This window comes from Meriones unguiculatus, chromosome 15 (genome assembly GCF_030254825.1).
Source record: "Meriones unguiculatus strain TT.TT164.6M chromosome 15, Bangor_MerUng_6.1, whole genome shotgun sequence".
Taxonomy (NCBI): Eukaryota; Metazoa; Chordata; class Mammalia; order Rodentia; family Muridae; genus Meriones; species Meriones unguiculatus.
The window spans coordinates 17,879,961-17,906,119 of record NC_083362.1 but is presented as its reverse complement, the minus strand read 5'-3'; the positions used below and the strand labels follow the sequence as shown (position 1 = coordinate 17,906,119).

Genomic DNA, 26,159 nt, shown 5'->3' with positions numbered 1-26,159 from the left:
GTGTATCGGAGCATAATCAGCTTAATTAAAAATAACCAGCTTAATTACTATCCTACACAAACTCAGCTCAACTTGTAAGTAGCATATCACACAAAGTTGATGAATATTATTAATAAACTGAACAGCTGGAAGAGCACAGACAAAATATAATGACCAAACAGTGCTAACCATTCTTCCAACTTTAACATACCTACTTCTACCCATAAACACCTGCTGGAAGTAAACGCCTACTTCTAACCATAGAGAATGTGGAATTTTCATATACCAATGTTATAAAAATGAACCTTTAGACAAAATTCTTCAACATCTTTTTTAATGCCCACTTTAGTCAACAACTAGTTAAAAGGTTATTTGTAAGATGACAGGATCTAATATCTTTACCATGTCTCTGTGACACAGGCTCCAGCATCCAGGGGGTCCCTAGGTTGTACTCCAGGGACATGTTGACATTTGTATACTCTACAGGAATATTCACACAATTTTAACTTCATACTGTATATCAATACCTACTTTAATTATTACCCTGTACATCTCCATGTCATTATATAGTCATTAACAGTAAAATTTTGATCATATTTTAATATAACTATATACTACACTATATTATATGATAGGAATATGACATTCATATAAAAATATATATGTAATTTAACATAATTCTTTAATTTTGGATTATTGCCTAAAGTTCAAATTTTATGATATTTACAACTTATTTCACTATAGAAATTTTCAAATAGAAATAAGCATACTGAAAGCAAATAAAAGCCAATGTCATTTAACCCAGCTCAATTATCACTGTTACTGTATTTATTTCCTGATATACTCATCCATCTTTTTTGCTTTTTAATCTCCTTATAGGAAATTTGATGATTTGGTTTCATTTCACCAAAACCCAAGCATGCACCTCTTACCATTAAGAGTTTTTAAAATGTAACAAGTATGTCATTATCACAAAGTTAAGAAGAACTTCCCCCTGTCCACTGGAGAGCTCATGTTTATGTTTTCTCAGTAAACACCACACATATTTTCAAAAATATTCTACTTCAACACAAATGAATTTGTTCTGGCCTGAGTCTTCTAAAACATCTCATTCAATCTTTTGGATCCTTCAGCCAGCAGCTGTCCAATGTCTCTAAGCTCTGGTATCCACAATCTACTTTCTACTTTTACTAGTTCAAATTTTGTAGATTTTATTGACAAATGAGAACACTTTCTGTATATTAGTGCTTGGATTCTTTTACTCAATGTAACATTTCCCAGACTCAACATATTGTCACGTATGATGGGATGTCCTTCTTCTTCAATGGTTGAATGAAATTTCACTGTGAATATGTATTATATTATCCTTTTAAAAATTCAACTAACTTTCAAAATTACAACATTTCTCCCTTCCATTCATCCAAGCCCTCCCATATACACCTCCCTATCTTCCATCAAACTCACAGCCTCCTTTTCCATCAATCCTTATTGTGCATATATACAGACATATTTCCAAACATAACCTGTTGAGTTTATATAGTGTTATGTGTAGACTTTACGGGTGTGTTTTCTTACATTACTAGGAGATACAGTATCTCTTCACACTCTCTGACCCTTTGGTTCTTACGGTTTTTCCACTCTCAATTTCAACATTCCCTGAGCCTGTGGTGCAGTAGTGCTTACAATGCAGAAGTGAGTAAGTGTATTCACTGAGACTGTGCTACAACTCTGCATATTGATTGACTGGTTTTCTCTTGTAGTCTCCATCTGTCACAAAGGAAAATTTTCTTGATGCATGTTGAAGACTACAATTATCTGTGGGTCTAAAGTGTGTATAGATTGTTGTTATGGGTATGCTAACAACATAATCAGTTATAGTTTAGTAATTTAGTGGCTCTAGATTCTCCTCAGCACATGACCTCACTAGCTACTAGTTTTGAGTAGTTATCTACTTTTTATTCCATTACCAGGCATGGTCTCCCTCTTGCTGAGCACTGCCTCAGTCCAACTAGAGAACCACCGGTTAACACCAAGGTATGTGTGCCACTACCGCACTTGCAGGATTATTGTGCCATTCTTGTCACTGTCACGGCTCACAGATATGACAGCTGTTGGTTGCTTTCCTTCTTTGGATCTTGCATTGCACCTTCTGGTACCACAAAAGGTAATACTCAGGGAGATGGGATTCAGGTCAGTACCAGCTTAAGGACTTCTGGGTTCTGTTTCTTAAGTGTGCTGTCTTCAGCAATGGGGACTTAACGTTCTACCTCTTGGGAATAACCAAGGGAACAGAAATAGGTTGTGAATTTTAGAAGTCTCTTAGGTATCCCTGGCCATCCCTGGCCAACAACTCTAAAGAGGACATCTCATGGCTCGTACTGGGGTTTTGTCAGATGGTCTTGAACCCTTGGAGGGAATGCCATTGGTCCATCTGAGAAAAGTTAATTAAAGCTATGTTTGTACACTTACACACTAAATTATGTATGTGTTATGCTTTTGGGGGTGTTTGCTTGTGTGGTATTTTTAAGGTATATAGCTAATGGTATGAATTTTTGTGACTTTTTTCAGACATCCATACTGTTGTTTTACCAACCTTCCTCCTCCTGTATTTCCCTCTCTCTCCCCTCCCTAGAAAGCCCCTCCTTTGCTCTTTGCCCTCTAAGATCCTGCCTGGATCCTGGTCCTCTCTCTTCCCCTCCCCTCTCCTTCTGTCGTTACTCCACCCCGAAAGGACACATTCCTTTTCCAATTTTCCTTACCAGATCCCTTGTACTGTGCTATTTACTCTGTTGCTCCTGAATCCTTCTATCCTAGCCTTGGTCTCATCTTATTTCCTGGGGTCTGTAGTTGCCGCAGGCCATGCATTTACCTCTGAAGATGTGGAAGTAGAAGCCTCTAGTAACTGAGAATACATTTGTCTTTCTGGGTCTAGGCTACCTCATTCAATATGATCTTTTCTAGTTCAATGTATTTAACTGCACAACTCATGACTTTGTTTTACTTTTCTGCTTAATAGTATTACACAGTGTATGTGCACATTTTCATTATCCACTCATCAATTGTAGGACACTTAGGTTGTTTCCATTTCCTATCTACTTAGAATAAAGCAGCAATGAACATAGCTCAGCAAGTACCTGTGGAGTGTAAGTCCTTTGGTCATCTGCCAAGGAGAGGTATACATAGTAGGTCATATGGTACATATGAATAAGGTACACTTATTCTTAACTTTTTGAGGATTTTCCACACTGATTTCCAGAGTGGCTGCACCAGTTTGAAATCTTACCACAATTGTATGAGAGTTCCCTTTACCCATTTTCCCTAAATCATTTATTGTTGGTTGTTTTCTAGATCTCTGCCATTCTAACCGAAGATAAAAATCTCAAAGTTGTTTTTATTTTTATTTCCTTAACTGCTAAGGACCATAAACACTTTTTGAGTTATTTCTCAGACAGTCTTTTTTCTTCATTTGAAAGTTTCCTTGTCAGGTCCCACATCCATTTTTTAAACGTCATTCATTTTGTTTGTTTGTTTGTTTGTTTTTTAATTCTTGGTATATTATGGAAAGTAAACATCTATCAGGTGTCTAGCTGTCAAAGATTCTTTCCCATACTCTGTGCTTCTTCTTCACTCCAGCCAATTGTTTCTTTTGCTGTACAGAAGCTTTTTAGTTTCATAGCAACCCAAATGTCAATTGTTAAACTTAATTCTTAAGCAAATTGACTCTTATTCAGAAACTCCTTCCCTCCATATATGTCATGTAGGGTACCACCCATGCTTTTTCCCAGCAGTATCAGTGTTTCAGGTTTCACATTTAGGTTTACAATTTGAAGACAGTTTTTGGTGCAAGGTGTTAGATATGAATCTAATTTCATTCTTCTGCTTGAGGAAATCCAGTTTTCACACTACTTGTTGAAGACACTTTTTCTGATATTTGTAGTTGGTGTCAAGTATTAAATGTCTGAAGTTCCATGTGCTCATGTTTGGGTATTTGGTTTTATTCCATTGGTCTTCACATCTGTGTTTGTACCAAAGCCATATTATTTTTCTTACTATGGCTTTGTAATGTATCTTCAGATCTGGAATTATAATTCTTCCAACTCAGGTTGGTTTTGGCTAATGGGGTCTTCTGTTTCCATATAAAATTTAGGGTACTCTTCTTCCATCTCTGGAAGAATGAGATGCAGGTGTTATTGGAGTGCACTGAACCTGCTTTGATAGAAAAGTCTTTTTTTATTTTTTTTAAGATTTATTTATTGTCTATACAATATTCTGTCTGCATGAACACCTGCGCCCAGAGGAGGACACTATAGATGGTTGTGAGCCACCATGTGGTTGCTGGGAATTGAACTCAGGACCTCTGGAAGAGCAGCCAGTGCTCTTCACCTCTGAGCCACCTCTCCAGCCCCAGAATATTCATTTTTACAATGTTAATTCTATCAGGCCATGAGTATGAGATGTCTGTTTTCTAATGTCTTTATCCATTTCTGCTGTGGTTTCAGGTGTTCACTGTAGAGCTCCTTCATTTCCTTGGTTAGGTTTATTCCTGGATACCTTATTTTCTTTGAGGCCATTATGAGCAGGAGTGTGTCCATGATCTCCCTTTCTGGGTGTTTGTTGGTGATGTATAGAAGATCTCTTAAGTTTTAGAAGTTTATTTTTTTTTCTATCCTGCCACATTGCTGAATTTGTTCATCATTTCTAAAAGTTTCATGATCTCTATCATCTGCAGATAGGAACAGTTTGTCATTTTCTTGCCTTATTTCTATCCCTTTAATTTCTGTCTCTTGCTCTGCTTCAAGGACAATGTTGAAAAGGAGTGGGGACCGTGACCAACCCTGTCTCATTCCTTACCTCAGCAGAACCGTTTCAAGCTTTTCTCCACTTAGTAGCTGTGGGTTTCCTGTGTACAGCTTTTATTATATTGAGGTATGTTCCCTCTAGCCCCAAGACATTCTCTAAGACTTTTATCATAAAGGCATGTTGGAGTTTATGAATGGCTTTTTCTGCATTTTCTGAGATCACATAATTTTTGTCTTTATGTCTATTTATGTGGTTTATTCCACTTACTAAATTGTGCATCTTTTGAATCATCCCTGCATTTCAGCGCTAATGACAACTTAGTCATAGTGAATAATTTTTGTGACGTATGTCTGTATTCTGGCTGCAATTATTTTACTGAGTATATTTCAATCTATGTTCATTGATGATAAAGGCCTATAATATGTTCTGTCTCTCTCTGTCTTTCTCTCTTTTCTCTGTCTCTCTCTGTCTCTGTTTCTCTCTCTCTCTCTCTCTCGTGTGTGTGTGTGTGTGTGTGTGTGTGTGTGTGTGTAACTGGTTTGGTTATTAAAGTCAACTGACTTTGTAGAAAATATTTGAAAGTGTTCCTTCTGTTTCTTTTCTTCTTCTTTCTTTAAAGGGTTTAAGAAGGAAAGGCTGTAGATCTTTAAATGCCCAATAGAATTCTGCTGTGAATCCATCTGGTCCCAGACTGTTCTTACAAGGTTTTTTTTTCTATAATTTCAATCTCCTCACTTGGGTCTGTTTAGGCTGTTGAATTTCTGTTGGTTTAATTTTGGTGTTTTGGCTAGATCTAGAAAAATCATGCATTTCTCTCAGATTTTCCAGCTTCATAGAATACACATTTATTTGTGCTTGTTTTTATGTTTGTTTTTTTTTTTTTTCAAATGTAAGCACTTAGAGCTAAAGATTTTCCTTGTAGTACTGTTTTCAATGTGTCCCAGAGGTTCTGCTGTGTTGTATTTTCATTTACCAAGAAGTTCTGTATTTCTGGTTTCTTTTTCGACCTGCCCATCATTTAGTAGTAAGTTTTTAATCTCCATGACTTTGTGTTTTTATGAAATATTTGTTTGTGGCCAATTTTAATTTTTATTGCACTGTGGTCAGATCAGATACAAGGAGTGTTTTCATTCCTTTTGAGTCTATAAAGATTTGTTTTGCTCTCTGCAATGTGGTTTATTTTAGAACAGCTCCCATGTGGTGCTGAGCAGAATGTGTCCTCCCTGGCGTTTGGATAGAAGACTCTGTGGATGTATTCTGTTGAATGCATTTGCTGTATGATGTCAGTAAATTCTGACATTTCTGTTTAATTTGTGTCCATATGACTTGTACAATAGACAAAGTGAGTACTGAAGTCACAGTCAGAATTATTTCCAAGAATGGAGTCAGCACTAAGAATTCTGAGTGCTGTGAGAAAATGCCAAGACAGCAAGGCAAGAAGAGTCCTGTGACCTGAGTTTCTTTTAAATCCAAAACTGTTCCCACAGTGTGCTTTCCTCCTGCTCACAAGTGTAGCAGATGGGTGTGAGTTTATTTCAGATTACTCATTACAACTGGCCATTGTTATTTGTTTATATGCCTTCTGGAAAAACATGTTTTCGTCACATGCCACCTGCCTGCCACATGCAGCTTGTCCCTGTGATTGGATGCTTTACTCAAGTGACTCTTCTTAACCCTCAGAGAACGAATAGTCTAATGCTCTGAATAGAGTTGGCTACTGCATGAGACTTTAGCCCGCCTCATTTTTTAGAGTCCTCTCTCTGAGGTTCACATTGCCAGCTAGAGCCAAAAACACCTACTACTAATGGATTGGTACTAACCTTTCTTTTAACTCTAGTACTGGATATTAATGAAAAAGGGTGTCATTAGTTTGATGAATGTATGTTTAGGATAATACTGTCTTAACAGTCCCCTTAATCAGAAGGAAGTGTTCTTCTTTATTGCTTCTGATTAGTTTTAGTTTGAAGTCTATTTTGCCATATGTTAGAATAGTAAGACCTGCTTGCTAACTGGTCTATTCTTTTACTCTTAAGCAGTGCCTATCTTTAAAATTATGCTGTTTCAGCTGGGTCATGGTGCATAACACCTTTAATCCTAGCACACAGGAGGAAGAGGCATGAGAATCTCTGAGTTCAAGGCCAGCCTGGTCTATAGAACGAATTCCAGGAAAGCCAGAGATATAGAGAAACCTGTCGGGGGGGGGGGGGGAACAGAAAAAAAAAAAGCACCACCAGCAGCAAAAGATAGGCAGCAGATAGATGAATTCTGTTTCCCAGCCTATTCAGCAAGTTTGCATTTCTTGATGGGAGGGATGAGGCCCTTGATATTTAAAGTTATTATTGAATGTGTGTGTTAGTTGTGGTCATTGTGTTGTTGCTGATTTTTTTTTGTGTGGTGTGTTTGTGTTCTCAGTGGTATTCTGTGTTTTAATAACTATGGCTTCATATTTCTTTCCACAGATTCTCATAATATTTCACATATTATTTTCACATATTTCCTATATTTTCCTTAGGTTTGGTTTGTTGGATATTTAGATTCTTTTTTTAAGCTGTTTATGTTGCAGAAAATTTTCTTTTTCCTTTCAATCATGGCAGATGATTTTGCTGAATATAATATTTTAGATTGGCAGTCACCGTCATTTAGGACTTGGAATGCCTTGCTCCAGGCTCTTCTGGCTTTCAAAGTTCCCTTTGAGAAATTGGCTGTTATTACAATGGTTTTTTTCTTTATATGTGACTTGTGTATTTTCTCTTGGAGTTTTCAGTACACAACCTGTGTTATATATACTCTCATATGCTGTGAAGATTCTCTTGTCTTGTTATTTGGTGCTCTGTACGCCTCTTGTTTCCGTACGAATGTGTCTTTCTTCTTATTTGGGGGAGTTTTCTTCTATGGCCTTGTTGAAGACCTGGTCTATGCCATTGACTTGGGATTTTTCTCCCTCGTCCATAATTCAAAGGTTTGGGTTTTTTTAATTTATTTGCTTTGGGGGGTTAGTTTTTTTTCTTTGGTTTGGTTTGGTGTCCTGTACTTCCTGTATGTGTGGTTTTTGTTTTGTTTTTATTTGATTTTTCATGTCCCTTGCATATGCTATCTTGAGTCATTCATTTATAAGTCTTTCCTTTGAAATTCCTAGTTGGGCTACTGGGCTTTTTAATTTGATCTTCATTTCAGCTTGAGTCCACTTCAATATCTCTATTTCTTTACTAAATTACTGTCTCTGTCTCTGTCATTTCCATCCAGGTAATTTCTCAATGGCAAGTGTGTCTGCAGGGCTGGTAGGTTTTAAAGAGAAAATACTGGCTTGATCATTCATATTGTTGGTATCCCTGTGATGACACAGGCTAAACACTGGACAACATGGGAAGTCTGTGTATAGAGCAAGGAGGTGTATGTTGCATTATCTTTATCCTCTCATCTTCTGGTGAACACTTGTGTGGTTTCCATAAGGTAATTGTGAATACTGCTAAAATGCATATGGGAGTGAGAAGACCTTTTTGGCACCCTGAATTCAGTTTCTGGATAATTGATCACATGGCAATTCTTATTTTTCCTTGAGAAGCCTCCACGCCATCACCTCACAGAGCTCACTGGAGCTTTGTATGCTACCCTTCCCTGTTCTGTACTCTGGAAATCCTTCAGTACAGTCCTCTGAGACAATCACAGGACTCTTCTTGTACCTTTCTCAAACCTCAGGGATCATTGTTCTCTGTTGCCTGATATCCAGAATCTCTTTTTTCAATTACTTTATTTATTTATTCACTTTACATCTTGATTGTAGGCCCTCCCTCCTCACCTCCCATTCCTATCCTTCCTCCCTTTTCTCCCTATGTCCCCTCCTTACTCCTCAGATAAGGAGAACCTCCCCCTACCAACTCAGACCAGCACATCAAGTGGAATCAGGACTTAGCATGACTTCTTCCCCTGTGGCCTGGTGAGGCAGCCAGCCAGAAGGAAGTGATCAAAAAGCAGGCCACGGAGTCCATGCCAGAGGCAGTTCCCTCTCCCCTCTCTAGGGGACCATATGCCCACCAAGCTGCCCACTGTCCTTGTATGTGTAAGGGTCTAACTCAAGTGTATGCATGGTCCCTGATATTCAGAATCTTTAAAACTTTTTTTTTCCAAGGCAGTGTCTCTCTACTTAGCCTGGATTCTCCTGGTACTCACTATGTAGAACAAGGGAGTTTCAGAGTCAAAGATATCTCCCTGCCTCTGCCTCCTGAATGAGGGAATTAAAGGCATGTGCTATCATGCCTGCCTTGAAACTGTTTTTTTTCCCTGTATTTTATTTGTTTAAGAGTTGACTGGAGCAAGACAGTAAATCCACAATCATTATAAAGCCACAATGTTTACATGTATGGCTTGTTTTAATCCCTTACAGTAAGCTCTCTTTTCTTACTTAAGCTGGTAGCAGTCGGTTCATAGGTATTTCTAGCACTTTCACGTGTTCCTTGTAGTTGCATTAGCGAAAAGAAATACAGAAACACTCCCTATGAGCAGGGGGACTAATTGTACACTTTCATCTACTGGATTTGTTTTGAAAAAGAGCAAGAGAAGACATTTTATACTCACAAGCAGGTAGGATGTAGTGGCAAGTCCAGCTTTGTGGGCAGAGGCCAGTTCTGATACAAGGGAGTTGCTAGCCAACATTCTGGCCTCTGACATGGAGCCCTCAGCTCTAATGTAACTGACATTTCCAAACACAGTGCAGTGGACCTGACTTTCCCAACCTGGGCCTCATTTGCAGGATGGACAAGTGTAGAAGAGGTTTCCTTACTGGGACAGTGTCTGGGATCACTAGGTGTGGGGACAAGGAGCACGAGAAAGTTGGGACTCCAGTTGAGGCTGAGGATCTCCAAGTGGAAGTGACCCAAGGCAACCACAATTGTGCGATATTGACACCCTTCCACCTAGCCCCAGTCTGTTGTCCTCTGGCCCTCTGCTTAACAACTACAGAAGTCACAAAGCCCTGGTTTTGTTTTTGTTTTTTTAACTAAATACACTAAAACATCTGCCATTTCTCAGTTTGGCTCAGCAGCTTCTCAGTCTCCCCAGATCAACAATTCCTAAACTCTTTGATTCTTTAAAGTACAAGAAACTATTAGTCTAAGAATATATCATTTAATCCAAGTGTGTGACTTCCTATGCAGAAATTAATGAAGAGATTTTATGCCACTTTCTTTACTAGTAAACTGCAAAACCCACAAAATCATAAAATGTGTTATAGATTTTTTAATCATATAAAAAAACATATTTAAGGTGATTACTCTCAACACAATATTTTGTATGTCCCTACTCATTTCATTAAAAATTATATATTATAATGATAACAAAAAAATACAATTTTAAGGGGTACTAGATGTATTGATCAGTATTTTATGAACACATTAGTAACTGGTTATAAACAACCTTGAGTGTTATAAAACTTTAGTTCCACGGGCTTATAAAAGATTTGCATGCTTTATACAATGCCACCTTGCTATCATTTGAATACAGGAAAATAAGCATTACTATACCACAAGCCAGTCATCTCACCTACATAAATACACTGGAAATGTGTAGAATAGAACTCTGTGGGGTAGCTTTAACAAGACCCATCAAGTTTCCACCTATTAACAGGCCACACCAAAAGCCTTGCCTATAAACTTCAGAAGAACATTCCCAGCAAATAGCACTTTCCAGCCATATAATTACTGTAGCTGCTACTTTGTTGAGGATAACAATTCTCATTCTCTTAAGTACAAGTGTACTAAGATTCAGGACCATCTCAAACACTCAAGGAAGCACAAAGTTATATGGCAATCTTGTTTTCTCTTTAATGAGTACAATTTTGAGTGATCATAAAAATCCCACATATGGTCACTGTAACAGTTGAGTACAATCTGTTCGTCCCATGGCATTTCTACTCTACACAGCATTAGAAGGGACCAGAAAAACACTCATCTCCCAAGCCTGTCAGGCCAAGGTTTCAGGGAATGAATAAAAATATGTGCTTACATATGGTCTTGGTTATACTAAGATATGCTAGTATATCGATAATTGATATGCTGTCTTTTCCTCTAGCTTTAGGCACTGTTCCTCTGAATAAAATTAGTCTGATCAGTCATTTCAGATACAATCTGACCACAGTCCCTCTTTAAAACATGCCAAAATGGCGATTTGATTTTTTTTTAAACCAAAGTTTGCACAAATTTTCCAACAATCTGCATAGTGTGGAATCTATTTTGATGGTAATAGCGACTGCATACTTCACTCTCCCTGAGGGAAGCATTGTCATATAGTGCCTTAGTTAACAAGAGGGAAACATAATTTGCCCTCTTAGCTAGTAAGTGGCAAAGCCAAGGACCAGAACCGTGCTGATACAGGAGCTTGGGCACCTATTCACCACCCCCACCACATTCTTACGTAATGCAGAAACATTTGTTCATTTTCCTAGAAGGAAGGAAAGATCACTCACTAAACTGTAACCCTGAAGAGAGCCAAACAGATCAAGCATAAAGTGAGCTGTGATCCTCCTATTTATTTCAGCATTGTGCTGCCACGCAACAGCTTTGTAATCATTAGAGAGGAAGTTGAAGGACACGGCTATTCTGCTGTTATGTCAAGAGGTCAACAGCAGCCCTCCTTCCCTAAGTGCAATGTGGTAAGAGTTAAAGCTGTGGTGCACAGTCAGGTGCCACACAGGTCGACTTCACAGGAGCCTGTTCATTATCACATGGGTGTAAAAGTTAGCCCCTAACCATCTCGGAGCTATGGAATGGGGCAGAAATGAAACATGCTGCCAAAAAGCCTGTGCCTTCATCGTTTGTAAACTATATGGTTGGGTGTTAGTAGTCATTAGGCAGAACCATCAATACCCAATGTCACAGTCACCCCTACTGTCCTCTCCCTAGATTACTATCTTCCACCTGGGAAACCCTGGCTCTCCTGTCTTCAGACTCTAAGCCAGCAGGCAAACTTTGTGAGATACATTCCCAGCTCATCTAATAGAGTCAGATTAGTAATATTAAATTGTCTTTTTAAAGCAAATGGTCCCAGGGCACAGTGATAGAAGAGTAGCTGAAACTGAATGAATGCATCATCTACATACAATGATCTAAGTTAAAATTTAAGTGACATCCATTTCTTTAATGCATTTCTTTATAAGTAGCAGCAATGAAAACATAAAGCACAGTTTTATTTTAAAATAAGAATTCCATTTACAAAAAGTAAGGAGATAGTTTTATAAAACTCATTTTACTTTATCAAATACTGGCACACTTCTGTAGTAGTTATCTAACTATTTTTGGTGAACCACATTTGGCTATTCCAGAAAGCCAGGTACAATTGGAAAATGCCCATAAAGCCAGCCACACAGAAGAAAGGCTGATCCAGAACCTGTGAATTTGTGAGCAACTAGGCAACAGAAGACACTGGTTCAAGACAAGCAATGAACTAAACCAAGTGTGACAGGCCTGTGATTCCTGCTAATCGGTGGCTACTGCAGGAGGACTCCCTGAGCTACATGTTAAGATCACAGCCAATCGTGCCACAAAGCAAAAAGTAAAAAGATGGTCTGGGATACAGCTCCATGTGCAGTGGCTGCCTAGAAACAAAAGGAGGACTGATGGGGATAATAGTATGGCCGGTCGCCTTCATGATACTCAGAAACCTCAGCACGATGGGGCTATGGTACTCACCTTGGTGAGGTGAATGACTCCTTTGGAAGTAACTGAACAGCCCATGAAACCAACATACTGGAGTTCAGGGCAGTGCTCAGCAAAGGCCTTCACTGACTGGTCTGTCACCTAGAAAACAAACATGAAGAAAGTTGCTTCAAGTGGTGAACTATGATTTGACACCTACAAAGGTCTGATTCACAGTGGCTCACTAATCTTCCCCTTTCTGACGGGTCATTTGAATCAGCAAACATGCTGCAGTTTCACCTGCATAACTAAGAACTCCTTCGCCTCACAGCTGCTATACCCAGGCTTTCATACTTCTTTTTTAATTTTAATTAATTTATTTTTATTAATTACAGTTTATTCACTTTGTATCCCAGCTGTAGCCTCCTCCCAATCCCACCCTCCCTCCCACCCTCATCACCTCCCATGCTCCTCCCCAAGTCCACTGATAGGGGATGTCCTCCTCCCCTTCTATCTGACCCTAACCTATCAGGTCTCATCAGGACTGGCTGCAATGTCTTCCTCTGTGGCCTGATAAGGCTACTCCCCTCTCCCCCCATCGGGGGAGGTGATCAAAGAACCAGCCCCTGAGTTCATGTCAAAAACAGTCCCTGTTCCCACTTGGATACTGAGCTGCCATGGGCTACATCTGTGCAGGGGTTCTAGGTTAGCTCCATGCACGGTCCTTGGTGGTAGTATCAGTTTCAGGAAAGACCACTGGGTCCATATTTTCTGTTTCTGTTGCTCTCCTTGTGGAGCTCCTGTCCCCTCCAGGTCTTTCTATCTCCCCCTTCTTTTATAAGATTCCCTGCACTCTGCTCAAAGCTTGGCTATGAGTCTCAGCATCTGCTTTGATACCTTGCTGAGTAGAGTCTTTCAAAGTCTCCTGTCCTGTTCCCTGTTTTCTCCCTCTTCTGATGTCCATCCCATTTGCCTTTCTGAGCGAGAACTGATCATCTTACCCAGGGTCCTCCTTCTTGCTTAGCTTCTTTAGGTGTACAGATTTTAGTATGTTTGTCCTATATTATAGATCTAATATCCACGTTTTTAAATTAAATTTTTATCATACTTTTTTATAGAAACAAAAGAGATACTGACAAGAGCTGGCCCACATCTTGTTCTGGGTTTCCTCCTCTCTCTCCTGTTCACATCTTTATTGACGCTGTTTGCAGGCTATAGCCCCCCGAGGGCTCCGCTCAGTGATCAGCAGGACATTTATAAACTGAGCAGGGCCACCAATACTAACTCCACATGTTCTCTGCTCCTGTCCTTTCCTTGCAGTTCCTGTCTTCCAGCTGCGAGACCATGTCTCTTGCCTTCAGACTCAGACTGTCACTATACCAGATGTTCTCCCAAGCCCCCAAGTCGCCGGGTAGAGTTCTTCAAACTTCTCAGTCTCTGAATCATATAAGTCAATTCTGTATAAGACGTTCTTGACAGAAAAAGAGAAAATCTCCTAAAAGTTTTATTTCTCTGGAGAACCCCAGTGCAATGCATACTGAAATCCTCTGTGGAGTTTATTACAAAATTAAAAGTAAAGGGGATGGAACCCAAGGATCCATACTTTTAATAAGCCCCCAAGTGACTCTCAAGTTACGCCAAAGTCAGAGGCCCTGATGATACAAAAAAAAAAAAAAAGTATTAGTTTTGGATATTTCTAATCAGCTTTGCTTTAAGAATGAAAGGCAGAATGAAACTCTATTTCTGTCTCAATCATCTCCAAAACTTTTCTCCACATATATGTGGAGAAATATATATTTTTTCTGTAATTATGTGAATTTTTTTTCTTTATGGTTTCACAAAGGTTCAAGTTAAATACAAACACATGTTACCACATGATTACTTGTGGATTTACTTTCTTTGTCCAAAATGAGGGTGAGAGACAGACAGACAGAGACAGAGAGAGTGAGAGACACAGAGACTGAGAGATTGAGAGAGAAAGAGTATGTGTGTGTGAGTTGTTTTAGTTTTGTTAATGAGTGTTCTGTCTGCATGTACACCTGCATGCCAGAAGAGGGCACTAGACCCCTTTATAAATGGTCATGAGTTACCATGTGGTTACTGGGAATTACACTCATGACCTCCTGAAGAAGAGCCAGTGCTCTTATCTGCTGAGCCATCTCACCAGCCCTCTTCATCCAAAATGAAATCAAACACCTTTGTTAGATTTCAGACAGCAATGACATCCATTGTTTTTGTATTTATTTTAGTATGGATGACTCTTATTTGTATCTTAATGCTCTACAGACAGTAGGGAGCAAAAGTATGTGCAGAACATTAATTCTAAAACAATCACAGGAACATTTCCCTAAAGTAATGAAACAAAAGCATCCATGGTAGGTCTGATAAAAGATTAATTCTGCCTTCAAAAGTAAAGTATGCTTAAGCATATTAAGACTAAAGGTGCCATTGATAAATTAAAAATGGGCCTGCCTTACACTCAGCCTTCCAAATACATTATGCTAACGTGGAATACATAAAGCACTAAAACTACTGGAAGCGTCAATCTTTAACGCGATCTTTAATTAAAACCCAAGAATAAAGGTTACAGAGGTTAAGTACATGGTCAGTAAGTTAAATACCCTTCTCAATCTCAGAGCAGCATCGAACCCTTTCTTAAGGAGGGTGGAAAAGAACTCAGATGCCGATAAGAAATACAGGAGAACTCAGGTCCCAGGATCCTGAACTCTCAGAGAGAAGGAACGGAACATCTTTTAGCTGAAGCCATCAGAACAAGACACTGAGGCGAGTCTCCAACATCAACAAAGCCTGTAAAAATGAGAAGAGAGTGAAGTTCTGAAATATAGAATCACTCTGATTGAGTACAAGTTTATTTTAAAAGATTTAATTGGTCCAAATTTCAGAGGCCCTCAACTCTGAAACACTGATCCTACAAACAGATCAGTGAGAGGCCTGGGACAGAGATCCTGGCACAAACCTAAGTATAGAATGTACAAGGCAAGTATTGGGTCTCGGCTTCTCAAGAACCCAAGAATCTTGGTACCTAGCTTTCGATGTCCACATGGATGTCCTACGCTTACACACAGAAAAAGGAATTTGGAGAAGTCACTTCTCTGTTTTGTCTTTATATAATACAGAGAAAACAGTGGTGCCGACTTCTTGAGTAAAATATGAGAGTAAAGATAAAACAGTGCATGCACAATGCTTTGAGCAGTAAGAAATCCTAATTTTTCAACACATGCTAAGTAGTATCCTCACTTCTGATCACATTTCTTCTGTACTGAGTCACAGCCAAAACTGAGGAGTTGATGGGTGCAAGAAAAGAATTCAAAACCAGCAGAACTGACATGTGTGCCTTTCTTCTTCTACTCATGCTAGAGATCCTAAGCACAACCTGGGAGCTCTGGATTATGGGGAAACTCTAAGATAATGGTGATGGAGATGGAGTGGGGAGGGGGCTGTTGCAGCCAACTATTCAACACAGCAGAGTCACAGCGGGAAGTATGACCTCTTTGGGTAGACCCTGTGCTACTGTATTTTAAAAGAGCCTCAGAGATGACTATGCTCAGGTTCTGGTGAACAAGATCAAATGGACCTTCAGAGTCTGGTCTTCATGACCAGCCTTGTTGCATCATCCTTACCATTTTTTATTATTTTAATTTTTTCACAATTTATTCAAAATATATCCTGATTATAGCCCCCTCCCCCAACTCCTTCCAGTTCCACCCTCCCTCCTTCTTCCCCCCCTCTCCCCTTCCCCTAGTCCACTGAAAGGGGGAGTTCTCCACTATTGCCACCTGCCCATTGCTTGTTAAGTCTCATCAGGACTGCCTGGATCCTCTTTCTCTGTGGTCTGGTAAGGCTGCATCACCACAGCTAGTGATCAAAGAGACTGACCCTGCTCCCCTTACTCAGGAACCCCATGGAGATTGAGCTGCCTATAGGCTACATCTGAGCAGGCGGTCTAGGTCCTCTCCATTAATGGCCCTTGGTTGGTGTATCAATCTCTGCAGGACACTCTAGGCTCAGATATTTTAGCTTTGTTGGTCTCTTCATGGGATTCCTGTCCCCTCCATGTCCTTGTATCCCTACCTCCATCTTCTTCCATGAGACTCCCTGCACTCTGCCCAAAGTTTGGCTGTGAGTCTCAGCATCTGCTTCGATCCCCTGTTGTGTGGAGCCTCTCAGAGGACCTCTATAGTAGGCTCCCATCTCGATCTGTCTGGTTAATTCCTATACGGAACGAAACTCTGGCATGCTAACTAGTTATGCGACCACCCAGCATCATGCTTATCTTGGAACTTGATCAGACTGCAGAGCCTGGATCCTGCTAGCTGTGTGCTGAATCCTAACATGCATTTAATCTAATCTTCAGATGACAGCCATGAACCTTTTACTTGAGAAGAATTGCCCAGGGGATGCTGTCTTTTGGGGCTCAAAAGCCCAAAAAAAAAAAAAAAAAAAACCAAAAAAAAAAAAAACAAACTGAATAGTTATTTCTTCACCCTGGTACTATGGTGGCTTTTAGCATAACTTTGTAAGAACAATTTCCCCATTTTAAAAGTATAGTCTAAATTCCTGGCATGAAAACACTAAGAAACTTACTTTTTTCACTGTATAATTCAGAAATATATCCTTTTTGCTAAATAAATGCACTCTGTCTTAAAAACTTAAACAGTATAGCTAAGTGTAGTTCACGTGGTTTTAGCATTTACCATTCTGCAACCAATCCTCTTTGCGTTTTGCATCCATATGAAGTCAACCATTCCTCCATCCCAAGACTCTGGCAATGCTGCAGATATGTTTCTGTCTTTAACCTTTGCCTGATCTAGAAACTTTCATGTAACCGTAAATCCATCATAAGCAGCCTTCTGTGTAATTATTTCCCTAGTAAAATGTTTCTGAGATTTATCTATACGTGTGTGTATATGTGTGTATGTGTGTGTGTGTGTGTGTGTGTGTGTATCAGCAAAACTATTATATAGAATTGCTATATAGAATTGACTATACACAGTACATTGGACCAGTTAATAAATATCTGAAATTTCTCCAATTTAGGATTTTGAAAGATAATGTTTCTCACATATAAGTCTTTATACAGAACTATATTCTTATTTATTTTGAGTAAATATCTAGGAGTAGAATTGATAAAAATCATTTAAAGAATTAGATTGTCTTCCTAAACTGAAGGAGATTTTTATATATTCTAGATTTAAACCATTTCTAAGCTATGTGCTACTTTTCATTTTCCTAATTATGCTGTCACTAATATCCATGTTCATGGTGTTCCTGAATTAATATGCATACCTGATATGCAGTAATAAGGGTTCACTTTTAATGTAAGATATCCAAATGTCTCAGAACCCTTTGTCAAAAGTCTCTATATGACACTGAGGAATTCTAAGTTTGTAGTGTGTGACACATTTACTTGGAGAATACAGACTATAGAACAACAAAGTGGAGAGTGAGAATCAGTGTACAAACAGAAATGTGACTCTGCGCTGTGGAAAAACAAAATCATTTTGCAAATCAGATGCTGAGGTCTGAGTCAAAGCTACTGTGAAAACAAGGGGAAGGATGCCAGACTCAGCATGATTCACATGACTTAGGCAGAACATGACTGGCCTGAACAAACACAATCACATGCAAAGACACTGGCAGCTTCTGTTCAGAACCATAAAGGGACCCTGTCTAACAACTAACCTTGAAACCTGCAGTGCAGGATTGAAAGGAGCAGAGGGAGACAGTGCCGCTTCTCATCAACTCTCGAGGAGTAGACTTAGTCAGAAATCTTTCTGAGAGTAGTTTCTTGTGAGCTTGGGTCTGAAATCTCAGGGCTGGGGAGAAAGCCTCACAGAGGGCAAAAATAATGGGTTTACATGATGTGGACGAGCAAGACAAACGGAACAGCCAGTGTGGCAGAAATGGCCTCACACGACTAAGCTTCCCTGGCTGGAAAAGAGACAAAGGCATGCAGCACGTGGCCACTAATTCTGCCAATGTGATCTTAGATTGTGGGGGGCTTCTACACTTAGAGACTCCGTTTCTTGTCACAGCTCACACTCAGCTGAGGTTTGGGATACTCAGAGCCACTGAGTTAAAGATATGGAAGACATAAACAGCCACATTTACCAGGCTTAATGTGTGCTAAGCCAAGTTTCCTCGGATCCTGATAACTGCCGTCAGCGACTCTGTCATTCCCCTGTCATTCCCCCAGTCAGAAGGCTATGACAATAAGTCTCAGGCAACCGACTTCCTAAGGAGACAATTGAACTACTACTAAGGCACACATAGGCCTCTTGGTTTGTGTGTGGGTGCTGAGGATTAGAGCCAAGATCTCACACAACAGAGCTAACTTCTTACAATAAAGCTGAGATCTGTGCCCCCTAAAGGATAGGTCTAACCACTACTCTTTGGACTGCTGAAACTCAGAATCTGTTCAGAGACAAATTAACCATTTGATAGTTCACGGCACTAAAACCTCAGTCAAGGGTGAGAATAGGTTCAAGGCCTCCCACCTGTCCTCCAGCCTGAGAAGCAGAGTGTCACGGATAGAGGAATGGAGTCTGCACATTAAGGAATACTCAGAGGTGCTTTGATCATTCTTTGTATCCCATGCAGATGGGCTGGATGTCTGTGGACTCTGTGATACTTATATGTTCTGGGAACAACTGCATCTTCCATGCACAAAGATGATGCTTAGGAGAGGGTAGTGGTACTGTAACTCATAGTTATTGGAGAAGATGAATATGGCAGTAAATTACAAAACCAACAAAACAGACAAGGCAGTAAGTGGACTCTGAGTAAGGCACTTTCATCTAAAAAGGCTCAGAATCATGAAAGGAAAAATGTAGGGCAGGAGCGGCTTTTATAGAAATTTCATGATTCTAAATAGAGATCCAATTTTTTCTTAGTTAAGACTTGGAGTTTTCTTAGGTCACAGGGGGCAAGGAGTACTGTGATCAAAGTAGGACTGATTCACTGAGTAAGGTATTATAGTCTGGACCAGCATTTGAGCCACTGCTCAAATATCTGGAAGAAAAGCAACTTGTAGTTGCACTAGTTCTTTATCTGTCCCTGTGTTAAAGCCACATCACCAAAAGTGGCTTATGGAAAAAAGAGTTTATTTTGGCCAATAGTTTCAAAGGCTCATCATGGCAAGAAGCAGCAGGCAGCAGGCATGGCAGTATGTATATGGAGCTAAGAAATCACAGCTCCAACTGAAACACCAAGCACACAGCACAAACTGGCAGTGGGGTGAGGCTATGACCTCTCAAAGCCTATACGCCTTGTAGTGGAAGTTTTGGTTTCCTTAAAAACTCAGTAATGTTATGTAGACAGGTTTTTGTTTTAATCCCTGGTGTGAGCTATGGGAATGCCTTAGTTTGCCCACAGCTGGTAACTGCCTCGTGCAGAGCGTGGTCTTTGCCACCTAGAGTTAGTGGACTTCTGAGGACTCTGAGAGAGCATAAATACAAGAGCCCAGAGAGAAGGCACGGCGACTTGGAGATGGATGGATGGAAAGAAGGGCTTTGAGGAACAGACAAAGAACAAAGTTGCCAGTTACCTGGACTGCTGGATATCTGACCATGAGACTGGTATTACCCCAAAAGAACTCAATGACCCTAGCCAGTTGGAATTAAGTTTAAAGAGACCTATGCCCCTTTCCCTTCTAACCTTCTTTCTCTCCTATCTAGGCTTGAGGGGCTGGAAGGGAGGCAGAGGCTTAAGTAACCCCAAATAAAGTAGTTTAGAAAGCAGTGCCTACACTCACTGACATACCCTCTGCAGCAAGGCTGCATCTCCTAAATCTTTCCAAACTGCACTACTAACTGGGAACCAAATGCTCAAACAGCTGAGCATCTACAGGACTCTCCCATTCAAACCACCATAAGTATTAACTAAAACCATGGAATAATCTATAGACATTTATATACAGCTGAAAGTACTCTGCAAAATCCTACAGATAATAAGAGCATTTCTAGCCCTTGATAAGAAACTGAAAACAACAAATCAAAGAATCGGGAGCCTTCACCCCACTCCTCTAGGTTCAGTCCAGACACAAGCTTCTGGTAGTTTCTAATCATAGTTATTGAACCAATCGAAAAACACTCCTGTGAATGAATCAAACATGTATTTTTAACTGGTTGTTAATACTGAATACAAACACTAAAGATGGACTTGAGTATATACTGGAGTTACCTCTGTCCTGTCTACTGCATGCAATAAAAATCCAAGCCCTCAATAGCTTACAGACTGGAAACAGTACTTCAACACATGACCCCACCAACCAATCCTTCACACATCAAGAAGCAGTGATCTTTCACAAATGCAAATCAAATCACAGCTCTCTGCATCTTCCAATGACACCAACTATTCTTAGGATAAAATACAGATTTCTTCCATGACTTACAATGCCCTGAATGATCTGACTCCTCCCTATCTTTTCCACCTCATTTCATAATATCTTACCCCTGTGCCTATATGAAGACAGGATATCTATACCATTCATTACTTGATTCCCCCATGCACAGCACAGAATTTCAAATAAGAGTTCCAAAAATACACATTGGTGAAGAAAGCACTGCTTTGACACATACTAATAGCCTGCTGATTTTATACTAAACTTAGAATTCTGATCTGAGAAAAACTATACTGTTGATTTTATTGCCCCCAAGTAGCACAAAGAAGTGCTGGCTAAGAAAGCAGATAAGTATCTTCATAAAGCTAAGGACACAATTTTCATAGAAAATAACCCCAAGAGCTTGGTCCCTCACTGATGTGTTTGAAAGTAATGACATAAAGTGGAAAAATGAGTACTGTGACTACCTCATCACATTCACGTCCTCAAGACCAATTCTAGTTCTTCCTTCTGGCCTCCTCACACATACCCCAGGAAAGCTCAGTGAGGCCTCTTTGGGGGTGAGGAGCATGGTTTTGGAATAAAGCCAACTTTTAAATTCCCCCCATGCTTTGCACTGTAAGTGGCCAACAGGACTATGGAGAACCCTCATCCTCTGGTTCCAAATAAAGTCAGCATACAGCCATCGGAGTGGTGCTCTGCCTGAAGGGGACAATACAGCCAGGAATTGCAGTTGAGCATAAAGCCAGCAAAAGACTGTGCAAGGAGCCTGCTCAACAGCTCATCTGCCCTCGCTCCTCCACCACACAGCAGGTAAGATCCAAAGAGGACAATAGTGGTCTTTAGTAGGGATTATGGTTAGGAAAGCAGAAGAGAATCACTCCAATCCAAAAAAAAAAAAAAGATATAAAAGTTGGAGAATTATCATAGTAATAAAAAAGGCAATCACAGTGTGCCTAATAAAGTAATAAAGGACTTCTTCCACTCAGTCATGCTCAGTCTCATACAACCCTTTAGCTTAACAGATACTGGAGTGTGTCCCCTATGTACAAGACCTCATATCCACTTCTAATAAAGCTCTGATATCTGACCATGAGGTACAGTCCCCACCTCCCAAAGCAGAGGCCACAAGCTAGGATGTGAGCACAAAGAAGCCCCATTCCCCCAAGCCATGAGCAATGTCCCTAAGCCATCAGCGAGACCCTCGGCAATAAAGCTGTAAATGAGACCCCCAGCAATGATTCAACCTGTACATGGCATCCCAGGTTAGTTCAGCTCAGCTTCGCAAGGCCTTCTGCCTATGTCCCAAACCAAGATAGAGGACAACTAGATTATGGATGGCTAACAGCCAGGTTGTGACTTGATAGTAAAGGAATCTATCTTTTTAGTAGCATGAGATACTCAAAGGTGCCAACACACCCCAGGCCCATGACTTGACAAAGCTGCTCACTAAAGGCTCTGGAGAAATGGTGATACTTCAGAGTCCAACAAGTGAGCACAATATGCCTTTGGGAAGGATTAGTAGGCAGCTACGGCCACAGCAAACTCCGTGCTCCCAGAACTCAATTACGATGACCACACCAGGCTGCTACAAAAACCGTCTGAAGTCTCGTGATAGAAAAAAAAACTGCAGGTGTTAGAAGGCTTTTCACTATAAGTTAGAGGATACAGTAAAAAGTTTAAAAACAAACCACAGTAAAAATGTTCTATTTGTTTATTCACTTTCTCAAAATCTATACAAAAAGTTCTCTTCCTCTTCTCCTTTGCATTTCTTTGTTAGTTCTTTGGAGGGATGCCTTACGTACCTTCTTAATACACTAGAAAACTTATCATTTGATTACTATATTGTCTTTTATATGCAAATTCTAGATGTAAATGCCTGTGTGTATGTTCGCATGCAAGCATAGCATGAAAATGTACAAGCATGCATGTGCATGCAAGAAAAAGAATGAAGAGATCTTGGAAAGGTGGGGAAGAGGGAAATGATGGAATGTATGTGACATAAAAGTGGAAAGGAAGACAATTTGAGGAGATGCAGGTGACAGTTGGAAGAAGGGAGGGAGAACAGGGAAAGGCAGTACAGGATGCAGATTTTTTAAAAAGAAAGAAAAATGAAATCTATATATACAAGTACCGTAAGGAAATATATTACTTTATGAGCTAGCTCAAAAAAAATTATAAAAATCTGAGATAAAATATTGTCACATAAAAACAGAACAAAATATAATCTGTCACAAAAGAAAACTGTTAAATATGTGGAAACAAATGACTTGGTATACATTCCTTTTTTAAGTCACATGGTGATTGCGGACGAGGAGGCAGAAAGTACAGAAGGCAGAGCTGCTGGATGACCGCAAGCAAACAGTGACTTTGGGGCAAGGCAGAGCAGCTGCACAGATGAGCACACGGCAGTGGCACTGCGCTAGAGGCACTCTAATTCTGCAACTATGTTCACGTGAAGTGTACAATTTTAGTGGAAATAATCTAACACAGTGATTGATCTCAAAAACGGCATTGTAATTCAGTGATTTTTTTTCTAAAAGTTTAAAATTTCATTGGTGTCCAATGAAAAATTGACAATTTGTTTATATGAACTTCCCTATTTGAAGTCATTCTATCTTATCTGTTAGTCTCTCTACTGACATGTTGTATTGGCTGACTTTAAAAGCCTATAACTTCCATCTTAAAGACGTAGAAAAGTGAAGACACTGGTGTACTTCATATCTTTAAGTTGAGCGTAACTGAACCACTTTCATTCAGTTTGTTACATTTCTTTGACTAACACTATTATAGTTAACCAAAAGGTAATATTTTTATGATATAAGTGAAACAGGAGAGCTAGATTATTCTGGGCATATTCCTTCTTGACTCATGGAAGGAGCATTCGAAAACACAGTCTATGAGTGTAGCCACAGGTGCACACAGCAGTAAGAATTACAAACACTTGAAAGTAGACATGTGCACTGGTGTGTTAGCCTAGGAGATCAACAGGCAGATACAAGTTGCATTTAGTTTCAAAACTAAAATTAAAAAAATTCATCAGCATGATTGAATGTTAAATTAATCCACCATGCAGACAGACAGACAGATAGATACACAGACAGATAGAATGATGACAAAAGTTTTACTTATCTCAAAAAGAAATTTAAGATTATATGACTTTAATGAAATTCCTGGAATCAGAATGCCTAAGTTATAATCCCGCCCCACCTCTCATTAACCATGAAACCTTAAAAACCTTATTCATTACCTGAAATAACAAGTGTGAAGCTGAGATGCAAACCCAGGGGTTCACTAAAGGTTAGCCACTGCCAGTGCTGAGACTCATTCCCTTCCCTAGTTCCTTGGAGATGGTATTTTGAACATTATTATACAAAGCTACCTTACTTAACTGTACCCAGGAAAAACATATATGCAGTTAATAAAAATGTGTTATAATGTCATAGCTACCCTCTCCCAAGCTACTAAAAATAGAAATGACAACCACTGTGTATTCTATACTCAGGCTGAATTTATATATAGGGGAAGTGGGATGAATCATGCAGTCAATAAAGTATCAATAGCAAGTTTAACTATATGCAACAAGATAGCATGTACTTTGTCATGAGTTCAAAATCCTAATAAGTACACTGATATACATCTTGGTATTTTTCTGGACAAATGATTTCACCCCAATGACACTTGGAGCACAGTATGTTCTACTGTAGGTAATGTCTTTGGAACACATAACAGGGTGAAAAGGCCCCAAATGAGTCTGTCTACTGGCGTTAAATTTAGTCTACAGTAGTAAGAGAATGGCAGGCGTTTTATTTGTGAGGGTGTTACATAAGGCAGATTTTCACTAATATGTTGAATGTACAATATTTCATAACAGCAAAGAGCACACCTATCACCAGAAGGCTGACACGAAATATAAAAGGGAAAGCGCAGGAACACAACCTTCAAGAGTCATTTGAGCTGCAAAAATATTTAGATTAGACTTTAATATTTTAGCAGGTAAAACTGCCCAGGATGGATAAAGTCTAACCAAGGAATAAAGCCCTAATAATCTATGTTTTAATCATAAATGAAAGGCAATAATCACTTGCTTAAAAAAATAACACACACAATCTGGTGCATGAATATAGAACATTTCTTACATATTCATGTTAACATTCTTTAAACAAGAAAACCCATCATCAAAACAAAATTTAAATTAGGTTATTCATTTTTCATCACGTCAGACAAATACATTCATAGCTCACTAAAAGTTCTTTCGTACATTTTGAAGAGCTTATAAAATCTCACCTACTGTAAGCAAGGTGCCAACAATAATGAGGGGGGGAAGGTCTGCATTTACCCCAAACCAGTATGCTCGGCACACACAGCCGCCCCCTGCAAGGAAGCCAATTGTAGAAATGTAAGGAAGACGTTATGTTCATCTGACAACAACAACAGAAGTACAATGCAAACTCACATTTTTAAAGTAATGGGCAAAGCTCATGACAACCATGCTCTCAGGTGAGAGGCAAAGGACTGCAGCCTCTTCAGGAGACAGTTCTACCAAGTCCAGCTGCACAAGTACTTGTAGCACAGGCCTGTGCTACCCCTTAAACATTAAGTCAGGATGTGAAGAAATGAATCGTTCCAGCCAGAGCAGTGTGGAACCACTGTGTCATGGAAGCAAAACTGACTAATGAGATTCAGAATAAGTGCCACTAAGAAAAAGTGAGGACTTGAGTGCCTGCTTGTCAGACATGACACTAGATCATGTTCATGTCTGTTTATTTATAAGAGCATACAAGTCTGAAAAAAATGGCACACACTGACTGAAGAGGACATTTAGGAACTCCTATAGAATATGCTGAGATCAAGGAATCATGACAATGTTCATAGCAATATGACTTACAATTACCGTACTTTAAAACAGGACATGGCTAAAGGATGGTGTTTGTGGCCAAAGAGATAATTACCAAAAATATTTATTGATGTGCAAAACTCAATGCCAATTTAAGCAGCAGATATGAAATTAATGGGTGCATAAATACGATCATTGTTTTCCACACATAGAAACAACTCAGGTAGAGTAGTACTAAACAGCTCTTCACAGTGGGTGATGGTGCTGATGAAACTTTCTATATGCCTTTGGAGGGTTGCGCAGAGCTCTACACAAGTATTTTCAAAGACAGACACTCTACAACTAAACCAGACAACCAGCCCTCCTCTGACCTTTCATTTTGGGTAGAGTCTCAACTCTATATCCCAGGGGCTGCCCTTTAACTCATTCTACCTTAGAAAGGCCTTGAAATTATAGTCCTCCTTCTTCAGCATCAAAGTAGCCATGATTGCACACTTGCACCAGCAGGTCTGACTTTTGCATTCATAGTGAGAGAAAACAATTCAAAACAAGAAGA

At 39.6% G+C, this 26,159-nt stretch overlaps 1 protein-coding gene across 1 annotated transcript in view; it reads right to left on the bottom strand.

Moving 5' to 3' along the window:
• The window catches only part of Fbxl17 (F-box and leucine rich repeat protein 17), a 449,288-nt gene that overhangs the window by 304,425 nt on the left and 118,704 nt on the right, over positions 1-26,159 (bottom strand). Inside the window, 1 exon segment of the mRNA XM_060368269.1 lies at positions 12,459-12,566. Coding sequence (XP_060224252.1) covers positions 12,459-12,566 — 108 coding nt within the window.